General features: G+C 26.0%; 1 protein-coding gene across 1 annotated transcript; it reads right to left on the minus strand.

Annotated features, from left to right (window-relative positions):
- Positions 1-4,132: 4,132 nt before the first annotated feature.
- Positions 4,133-9,471, minus strand: LOC145835176 (26S proteasome non-ATPase regulatory subunit 3-like). The gene is made up of 10 exons (XM_082942740.1): positions 9,336-9,471; positions 9,033-9,235; positions 8,591-8,719; positions 7,875-8,023; positions 7,398-7,588; positions 6,951-7,054; positions 6,609-6,723; positions 5,848-6,071; positions 5,166-5,321; positions 4,133-4,497 (listed from the first exon to the last, which is right to left on the minus strand). The coding sequence occupies exons 1-10, from the start codon at positions 9,460-9,462 to the stop codon at positions 4,375-4,377; spliced, it is 1,521 nt and encodes a 506-aa protein (XP_082798866.1). The 5' UTR covers positions 9,463-9,471; the 3' UTR covers positions 4,133-4,374.
- Positions 9,472-11,407: the final 1,936 nt, after the last annotated feature.

The raw sequence follows: 11,407 nt of genomic DNA on the forward strand, positions 1-11,407 counted from the left end.
AATAGTATATAAAGATTAAAAAAATATTTTAAATTTACTTTAAATGTGCTTTATTTTAAATAAAAATCTTAAAACAAAAAAAAACATTTATATGATAGATATTTTGTATCTAGTTTAAAAGTCATTACTTTACATGTGAAAATTGTTTAAAGTTCGACTTTTATTAGTGATTTATTTTTAATTCCTGGTTTTTTTCTACTTTCTCAAGTTTTTTTTTTTTAATTGTCAAACTCCATATTTTCTCGTTTTTCCAGGTTTTTTAACAATCCTGTATTTTATTACATTTAATACAGGGTTACAACTCTTAAAGCAAATAGGTTATCGTGAGAAACAAAATAAATAGCCTGAGTTTCACCAACATAACCTGAGCCGGCCTTTATCATAGTTTGTGTTAAAATAAAAAATTAGAAGTATAGTCAAAAAAAAAGACTCAACACATAGATAAAATTTATTTTTAAAGACTTTTTTTGAACTTGTAAAAATCAGATGAGTTTAAAAAAACAACTAAGCTGAATTAGACTAAATTTGAAAGTTTTTAAGTGATGTAAAATCTTTACACATTTAAATTATATCCAAAACCAGAGATATCTCTATACTAACTTTCTGGAGCCTGTGCTACCCTTGAAAAATAAAGTTTAGATTTTTACTGAAGATAATGTTTGGTGGAAGAACCTGGAGTACAACAAAAAACTTTCCTGTATTAAGTCATACCTCACGAATGCAGTTTAATGTCTTGTCCAGGACTAATCTTACAAACAAACTATAAATATCCATGATACCATACTGAACTTACAACTTTTAAGAGCCTACTCATCAAAGGAAACTCGTTTCTTGTCACCTTTGTCTGCAGCAGTTGGAGTTTTAGCGCTACATTTTTAACAAAAACTCGTTAGCATATTTTTTAACTTTATAAGTCTTTTAAACTTCATGATTTTCTTGAAGACTTGTGCTACTTTGGTCATGTTGATAATCAAAGTTGAGCAAGTCGATTAAACTTTAGAAGAAATAGCAGTTTTTTGTTTAAACCAGTAATTGGTGGTACAGTAGTTATCACTTATCCGGACATATTGGGCAAGAATTTTCTGTAAATATGTCCGGATAACCATTTTTCCGGATAAGTACAAACATTTTTTTTATAGAATTATATAACTGCTGTATATTATGTAATGCATAATATATGTATGTATAAATAGCTCAGCTCCTCTTTTTCTGCTTTAACTTTTCAAAATGTCGTACAAAATCGATCTGCTTATGCTAAACTCGTTCATTATAAAAGACTTTGGCACATTTTTTTTTTGCCATTTAAAAAACTTTTAGCTTATTTTAAATGGTTAGTGCAACTTGTTTTATTTTTTATGATGTCTTGTCCATTTCTAAAACCTGGTGTGTTGAGTGTGCCAAACTTGTATAACTTATAAATTTAAATAAAATTTTTCATGCAACTCATCTTAACCAAAAAGCGTTTGAATTAAAAATCAAACATAAAAGAACTGTAAAGTTTTTTTTATAGCTCATTATAACTTTGATTAAGTTCAGTATGCAACTCGATGACCGAGAGGCCATTTTGCGTATCCAGGTCCTTAAACCAAAAAATTTTGAGCAATTTTTCGGTTTTGTTCAATAAACTACTATACGTTCATTAAAAAAAGAATAACTAAAATTAATTATCAAAAAAACTTTATATATAAACTTCAAGCCATATTTTGAATAACATTGCTTAAAAATGTTTTAAAACTGAATATTTTTTGGACTTCCTTCTCGACTGAAACTGTCCGGATAAGCACTGTATTATAGTTAGGTTAAAAAGCATGATTTCAAATAAGTATTCTGTAGTATACTGAGAAGTTTACGAAGCAATCTAAGAGATGAAATTGGCTCATTAAACACTGGCTCATGATAAAATGAAATTTTGAAAACAGTGTTATCTAAAGTTTACGATCATTTCGACTTTGCTCTTTTTGAAAGTTGATCATTTTAAATTATGTTTCAACTTGTATTTAATTCAAAATAAATTTGTTTTTTAATCAGTGTTTTTCTTTGCTTTAAAAAATTATACTATGCTATAAAACTTCATAATGATAATATTATTATGAAGTAATTGTCTTATATTTGGTTTAAAGTGAAATGTTTGGCATCCATGGCTTGTAATGCACTCGAAATACATTAAACGCAATACAATTTCTTTCAAAATTTAAAAATTGTTAGTTAAAACTTAACCAACAAATTTACCCAAAAGTCTATGCATTCTCTAAAGTTAAATTTAAAACTTTATTAAGTTTTAATTAAAAGTACAGTAACCTCTCGCTTATTTACGCACATTGTGTCCACAGAAAAAGTGCGTAAAGATATGAGAGATCGTAAAGAAACGAGAGGTACCAAACATACTCACTATAATGACTATTTTTTAATATTGCTTCTAGTTAAAAGCAGACTGGGCACTTTCCCACTTTTAACTATTTGTTTACTTCATTTATAAATATGAAAACAACAGATAAAACTATACATATATTGAAAAAAAGGATTTGAATTTCTATAAAATAATAATACGAGTAGAAATAATTTTACTATTTTAATAATAAGTATAAATTATCTTTATTTATATGTGACATTTGTATTATATTCAACTTAGCAAATTCAATTTATAATTAAGCATTTCTTTACAATTATAAAATGGTGTTTATTAATATATAGGGCAAGAGTGCTGTATTATTTCTTTGTGTTTTAAACTCTCATTATTTCGTTATACTTTCATTATTAAACACAGTTATGTTTATTTCAGAAATTTGTTTTAATATCTTATTGTTAACAAAATTTTAGATATACTGAGGTATAACTAAATGTTTATCAATTAGTCAAGGAACATAAATTTACAAAGTCTAAAGATATAGAGAAGTGTGTTAGCATTCAAAAACATATTTTAATTTAAAAATACACATTAAACCTAATTCGTGCAATATTAAAATTTTTATTTTCTGAAATTTATAGAATTTTGAAATGCGCGAAAGTGCGTAAAGATCCGAGAGGTTACTGTAAGTCAAAATTAAACCCATTTTTATTGGACCCAAATTGATAAGTATAGTTTAACTGAAAGAGCTAAAAATGGTCTAGTCTCTTGTTAGTTAAGATGGTTGCGAGTTAGAAATTATAATACTTGAATCGTTATTCAGCACAAAAAGTGTTTAATAAAACTTAAGAATATTCTGTACAAAAATTAAAACATTCTTGTTAAATTGAAGTCTTTTGTTAAATAGAAAATTTTTGTAGGCTATTCATTAAAAAAACAAATAAGTAGTATAACGACCTGTTTATAAATATCAGCATGTGTAGAGTCTTCGTAAACATCATATAAAGCTGTAAATTAACTGACCAAGTTGTTTAAATTTTGTTTTTAATTTAAAAATTATTTTATTTAGTTTTTGTAAAATATTTTAACTAAATATTAACAGTTACTGTATTTTTTTTGCATGATTATTTAAGGAATTACTTTACAAAAAATACAATTAAGAAAAAAGATAGGAAAATATTGGATTTTTTAAATAATTTTGTCAGAACCTTTTTGTATAACATTTAAACTTTGTACTACAACTAACTAACCAAAACAAATGCTATACTCTAAGTAGGCAGTTTAATATCACTTAATAATAAACTAAATTTTATTAAAATAAGAAGTCAAGCTCTATAAGGCTCGTATATATACTAGTGAAACATGTAACTAATGAAAACTTTATATTTGTCACCTGTTTATCTAGAGTCAAAATACTATATGAACTTAAATAATAATTTTATTATAAATAATGTCGAGATACAAGGGTAAAAAAGACAAGCTTCTTATAAGTATTATACAACTTTTTAAAACAATTTTAAAAGTATTAAATATCGTAATTAATTTATTGCGACAACACATATAAATTAGTGAGTTATAATTTTTAAATTTATATATACAAACACATTTAAAAAACATTGTTAGAATATATAGATAAATTATTAACTAGAAATTTATTTTTTCATTGTTTTGGCAAAGCATATTCATTTTAGCTTTTTTAAACTATATTGTGCTGCTTTTATTTTCAAAATCAATAACTAAAATCTAATAAAAGTTATACATTGACTTAGTAAATTAAAACACAAGAAAGGAAGTTTTATATTTTATTTTATACAATAGATTAACAAAATAAGCATTTAGAAATTAAACACACTTTTTTTAAAAACATTAAATAACTTGAAAAAATTATAGTTAATACAACTAACTAAAACTATCATTGTATATTTGCAGAACTAAAACATCTTGTTTTAAACAAGTAAAAACGAAGCAAATTCCAACATAAAATTTAAAGTTAATTTTTAAACTACAGCACATAATGCCCACCCAGCACATCAGAAATCGTCCTCTTCGTCAGCTAGCTCCTTGGCAAACTCGATATCTTGTTGCTCGCGTTTCTGCCTTTCAGCGGCCGACTCCAAATCAGCGTGATATGACTTTGGTGGGAACCTCATGGCCTATTACGTGAAAATAATTCACAACATGCACACTATTTATTTACAAGATAAAGCTCTACATTCAGTTTTAAAAATTTTTATGAAATAAAAACTACTGAAAATAGCAAGGTTTGGTTTTATTACCATGTTAGTTATCTTTTTAATTGCATATGAAACAAAGTTAAAAAACTGAGCTACATCTTTTATATAACTTAAACTTTACTAGTTTTAAATTAAAAAAATTATATAAATACAATGAAAACTTAAAAATAAATAAATATTAATTTAGCATAAATCATAATAAAAAATATGTAATTATAAATTTATATGTTACTTAAATAAACCAAATGCTTAAGTGCGATGTTATCACAATGAAAGCTGTTTGAATTTTAAACAACTAAACAGTTATACAAGTACAAGTTATACAATAGTTATTCAAGACATCGTTAAAAAGCATTATAAGGTAATTGATATATTTGTTCACAATGTATATGGTACCCTATTGATGTATAAGTTTGTTCCTTTTTGAAACTTTTTACCGGTAATACATTAATTCTAAAGTTTTTTTTAAAGATCTATTTAGTGATTTTTTTATTTAAGGTATGATATTTTTTGGGTCATTTATTACAGTTTTAGCGTTTTTTTTTTATAATTAATGAAGAACTACAATATTTATAACGATAACAAACCATAACGGAGTTCTTTGAAATGTTCATGCAGAATTCAATTCTGTTGTGAAATGCTTTTTGGGGCTCTGCTGTTTGATACACATTGCAAACATCCTTGGTTTTAAGGTAACCTTCACTGTGGTTGATGGATGCTTCTATGACTCCGTCACGAATTGACTATATTGTTATTTCCGTTTATTAAAATTAATAATAATAAGATACATAAATACTCACTAACATCAACCTAAAAACTCATATTTAAAAAAGTAAAGGCATTTACAATAATTTACATTTCTGTACGATTGGGACTTTTTAATGTACGACAGCATCTAAATTTGAATGTTAAAGATTTAATATAGTTGATAATTGTTTTTAGCTCAACTGAAACAAAAAACAGACAAGGTACATATTTTTAATGTACAGCTTCTAGCTTAATTTAGGGTTGTTGCTTAAGCTTATAAAGCATGACAAAACAAGAAAAATATAAGTTACAAAATTTACAAAAAAATCAATTTCATAAAAAAAAAACAGCAGATAGTTTGTGTTATCCAGGTTAGCAAATTATGTATCTTACATATTTTGTTATTAAATATGAAGGCCTAACGTAAATTTTCAAAATAAAGTAAAGAAGAACTAGGAGCATTTAACAATGTTTAGAAACAAACATAAAAGTTTAAAAAAAACTTATTGGTTGAAAACAAACCTTTGCAACGATGAACTCCGCATCTTCTGGGGTGTCCAGCTCAAGTTTGGAGGCGACGTCGGAGAGAGTGTTCTTCGAGTAGCTCTTCGCCATGCGCCTCACTCCGGCCTTGATTACGTTGTGCCTCGCTCGCAACACCAGCGTGTAGTTGGAGTCGTTCTCGAAGTTCTGCCTGTACTTGTTGAGAGTTTCGTTGAATGCGTGCAGTTCTCCGGTTCTCACAGCTGTAATGAAGGCTTGAATTAGTAAAACATCCTAAAATTCAAAGTATATTTTTGAACGTTAACTCAAAAATAATTGATAAAAAGTCATAAAAGCTTTTAAATACGCACTTCATTAAATTTAAAAAAAATAAAAATCACTTTATAAGTCTGATTTAATTTATTTTAACAATTCAATTTTTTACTCTATCTCTATTTAATGAAGTTATTTAAAGATGAGAAAACCATGACAAAACTAAGAGAAGGTTTTTACACCTATAAAAAATATTGAAGTATAATTGGTTTTATCAAAAAAAGTATTTTGAAATTTGTACTCTCAAATTAAATAATTATGTAAACAACCTTAGTGTAATGAAAAATAAATACAAACTCATTATACTTTAAAATAGTTAAAAATAAAAACTTACCATTATGGTATACAAATACACTATGTAAAAGTTTGATATTTTTACTTTAAAAGCTAACTAATTCCATCAAATCACTTTCATAGTTTAACTTTATACAAAACATGAAAACTATTTAAATAAATTTATTAAAAACCTTTAGTAAGTTCGAAGTACGGAAACAGCGCTTTGCTCATGTCACGTGACTTAAACATTTCTCTTTCAGGGATTTCCCCAAGAAGCAACTCTACAACCACCAACAGTTTTGTCACCTATCAGTTTAGTTTTGTGATTTAAACTAAAATGAAGGAAAATTGTAGTATTAGTTTTTAAAACAAAAACATTAGGAAAATATTTTTTTTTATACCAGATATATGAAGAGAATCTTAGTTTACTTAAGAAAAAAATTTAAAAAAAAAGTGTTACTTATACTGCTTTATTTATCTCACTAAAGTTTTATTAGGTTTGTTAATAACTTATAAATCTTTTAAAAACTCACAGCCTGTCTAAATCCTAGAGCAGTGGACTGTGGGGCTTTACGCAAAGCAGTGACAAGCGTTTTTCTTGCTTCTGTGTATTTCAGTTGTATTGCCTTGATGCGTCCTAGAAATATCAATTATGATTATTTTTTTTAAAACAAAACTTTTTTTACAATTTATTTACACTTACTTATATTAATTTTTAAACCAGACGAAAAAATATACTAAAGGGACATAAAACTTGGTTACAAACTAACCAAGTTTTCATAAAATAAATAACAAACCATAGATTGTGTTTAAAAAATATTTTAAATATTGTCATTCATAAGAACTGGAAGCATAAATATAAAAAAAAGCATCAGTAGGTTAAAAAAAGAAGAAGTTAAAACACAAAAATTACAACTCCATCAATTTAAATTTTAATGTAATAATAAATAAAAGATCCAACAAACATTATAAAAACAAACCTGTGTAATACAAATAACGCGCCCACTCATTGTTCGATGCCATTTCAGGGAGGGAAGATTTTGAAGAGAGCTTTTCAGCTTGATCGATGAGGTTGTAGTTGAGGTAGTTGCGCAGCAGGCAGTTGAGGATGGTCGCTTGTGTGTCAGTGTCGTGCACGAGAGCGGCTGTTCGCAACCTCGCGTTCAATATGCTGCAAGTATGAACATTGATTGCCATGTTTGTAAATAAGAAAGTTAAGTAAGAGTGTAAAATAAGTTTTTTTTTATAAATCAAGCCGTTCATTTATGTTTTAAACATAATTTTTGTGGTTCTTTACAAAGAAGTAAGTAAAACCAAAGTTCTTTGAATATACCAAAATAATAAAATATACATTTTCAAATTTGATCTTTCATGAAATTGAAAAATAATTATAAACTGTAAAAGAACATTTTATAACCAAATTATTGCTAGATTAGTAATAAATAAGAACTTCAAACCTTCTAACTTCTTCAGCTTTGCCAACAAGCTCATAGACACGGCTGTGGTAAAAGTAAACTCGAGCCGCAAGTGGATCTAGCGACCTGCGATTTTCCTTCACCATCTTGTTCAGCAATTTCCCTGCGAATTTCTCAGCCTTTTGGTACAACTGAAAAGTAGTTTTCAATCTTTTCACAAAATCATATAAATATAGCACTCTGTTAAATCTATCATCAAATTGTCAAGAACAAACATTAAAACCTTGTTGAGCCTTTTTTTACAAAGCTTAAAATATCCAGAGAGTTATCTAAAATGTTTATGCTCAAAATTAAAACTAATAAACATAGACTCTAACATGTGATTGAAAATTATTTTTGAAATAAATTTATTTGCTCATTCACGGATTATATGTATTTAAGTATTTATACAATTTCATTTATAAACTTGTATTCAGTCCTAAACTTAACTAAAACAAAATTGAATTTCAAGTAAAAATTTTATGTAAATCTATGGTTTTAATATCAAATCTAATGAAAGTATGACATTCCCATAGACTGAACTACAAACTTAAACTAGCAAGAAATTTAAACCTTAAATTAAAATATTATTAATATATACACATATACAAAACCAAGTACAGTTTTAGCTAAATTGTACAATAAGTAACTTGATGTATCAGAAATAAGCTTGAAAATAAAATTAAGCTAAAATAACATTAAAAGATTAAAGATTTTACCTTTTTATCAATAAGATGAACTAGTACCAATAAATTAAGGTAAATTTCACACTCTGGATTTCTAGGAACTTTTTGCTTCTGTTTATTCGTAACAGCATCAGTATTACAACTGGTGTCCATTACTTCTTGCTAAAATAATACGAAAACAATTAATTACATTTAGACATTTCAGCTATAAAAAAAAATTGAAAGGTAGATTTTTGTCACTATTGAAAATTACTTTTAAAACTAAAAATTTAATATTTATTTATAATAGTTGTTAATCAATATTTTTTACAATAATTTAAGCAATTTATAACATTTTTCCAACGGCATCTGTATATTTATGTAAATTAACAAACATAAACACACAATTTCCTTGAAAAAATGGTTTAAATTAATATGTTATCATATATTGAAAAAAGATTATTTAGATGGAAATTAACAAAACAGTGAAACTTACAAATTCGACGTACTCTTGCAGTTCAGATTTTGATGTTTCGTCCATTGAAAGTTTTCCATTAAAATACAATTTAATGAGGCTTGAAAAAACAGAATTATTTAATCGTTTTCTCATGTTTGGCAAAGCTCTAAGAACCCTCATAGTGTGGTTATTTTCCCTAGAATTGACTGACCTTTCAATAAGAACAAATTGCTCACGGATATCTAAAAATTGTCATTTATTAAGTCATATAAAATTACAGCAACTATTATCAAATAAAATACAACTATAAAAAATTATGTACAATTAAATGAGCTATCATACCTTCAACAGTCAAAAGATCAATTTCAGCCTGTGTCTTAGGAGCTTCTTCAACTTCCATTTTTTCTTCCTTTACTTTAGTAGGTTCAGTATCTTTTTTTGGGTCATTTTTATTTGAAGACTTGGTCATTTTAAAATATAAACTGTTAAAGTAAATAGTCATTTAATGTACTAAAATTATATAGAAAAAATAATTAATGTTTGGAAAACTAGTGTTTTCTGTTCAAAAATGAGTTGTATTTAGTTAAAATAGTTTTATTAAAATTATAATGACTAACATAAATGTATTTTAATTATTTAAGTTATAAGTTTTAATTGTCGTTAAAAAAAATAAAATCAACAGAAACATGCCTCAATTCATTTTAAATAAATCTAATTTAGAAAGTTGAAATTTCTACAAAAAATTACAAAGATTTTCTAACATTAATTCAATTTTTTTCTATATAGTAATAATCAATTACAGAAATTCTTTAGTGACTATTCAACAACTACTAACTATAGTACTTAGACTTAAATTAAGTACACACAACTAAGACATCTTTTCATAAAATGTAGTAAATGAAAACCTATAAACCATATCACTTAAAATTAAACTGATGTTTTGTTTTGTATTGTGTACTATTCCTACTTATTATAGACTAAATACAGACTCCTCTTATCAGCTGTAGTTTATACTTTCTGGTCTGATTTTTTATAAAACATTATGTACTTTTATTTCTAAAATTACTTTTGAAGGAACACATAAATAATGTTCTTAGTTTTCTAATTGTAAGTACATAGGACAAAATCTAAATTCAGCATTCTGATAGTCAATAAATATTACTTCACAATATAATATCTAATAATTTGACACCAATTACCATAAGCATTTTTATTACAAAACTTATAAATTAAGCACAAATTTAAAATAAAACATATAGCAAATAGCTAAAATAAATATTAGGTAGGTCTTTTGAAATTAGATATTATTTTTAATTACTCAGGGTTGCCACTGGTTTTTCAGAAATTTCTTCAAGGATTTTTGAATTTTTTCCAGGTTTTTGAAAGTACATGTTTTTAGGTCTATATTTAGATTCAAGTTAACCTAAAGGTTGAAAACTGTGTTAAGTAGTATAAAAACATTGAAAAGATACTGTAAAGCTACTTTAAACCTGTTTTTTAATAAAAAAATTTTCTAATGATGACAATTTTTTTTAATCTATATGATAGATTTGTTGTGTCAAATCATTATCTTACTACTTAAGATGTAAAAATTGTTTTAAATTCAAGGTTTTTCCAGGTATTTTATGCCCAAATTGTCAAAATACAGGTTTTTCCAGGTTTTGTGGCAACCCTGGTTACCTTTTTATAATTTTTTTTACATGAAAAATCCAAATTGATTTAGTCTCATAAATAAGTTGCAAAAGGTCTTTATAAATCATTTTTTTTAATTTCTAAGAGTTCAACTGGAAAAATAACTTGTGACTCTAGTTCTTTTATTTTATTTTTTTTGCAAAGTTATGCTTCCATGTGATAAGTTATACATATTGCACTTATCACGGGGTAGCCACTCTTTCAGACAAAAAGCTAACCTGAAAAAATTCAACAGAGTTACTTTAAACTTTTACAACTATATACAATATAACGGGTGTAAATTTAAATCAACGTTTACATTAGTTTTGTAATTTATTATTATTATTGGAGTTTATTGTGCAAAGATGGACTCGGGCATTAAAACCCGAGCCGCTTAAACGATACACACAAGAAAAGAAACAAACAAATTACATTCAATGAAAATTAAAATCTAAAAACAAACAAATAGTCCTGTACGATAAATAATAACTTAGTATGCACATAGAACAAAACGAAATAAATTCTCATATAAAAACATATGCATAGACTAGAAAAGATTACACATTTACAAAAATTATATATAAAAACTTATAATCTGTAGGGGGAAGGCGTAAGAAAGAAAAATTGATCTTAGTGATACTAATATTTTAAAATGAATTTTTATTCGTTAATCACTGTATTTTACTTGTGTTTATATTATTTAAATCGAATTTTTTTTAGTTTTAATCGAAATTGTTCCACCC

Source organism: Thalia democratica, chromosome 4 (assembly GCF_965202585.1).
Source record: "Thalia democratica chromosome 4, ktThaDemo2.hap1.1, whole genome shotgun sequence".
In the NCBI taxonomy this organism is placed as follows: domain Eukaryota; kingdom Metazoa; phylum Chordata; class Thaliacea; order Salpida; family Salpidae; genus Thalia; species Thalia democratica.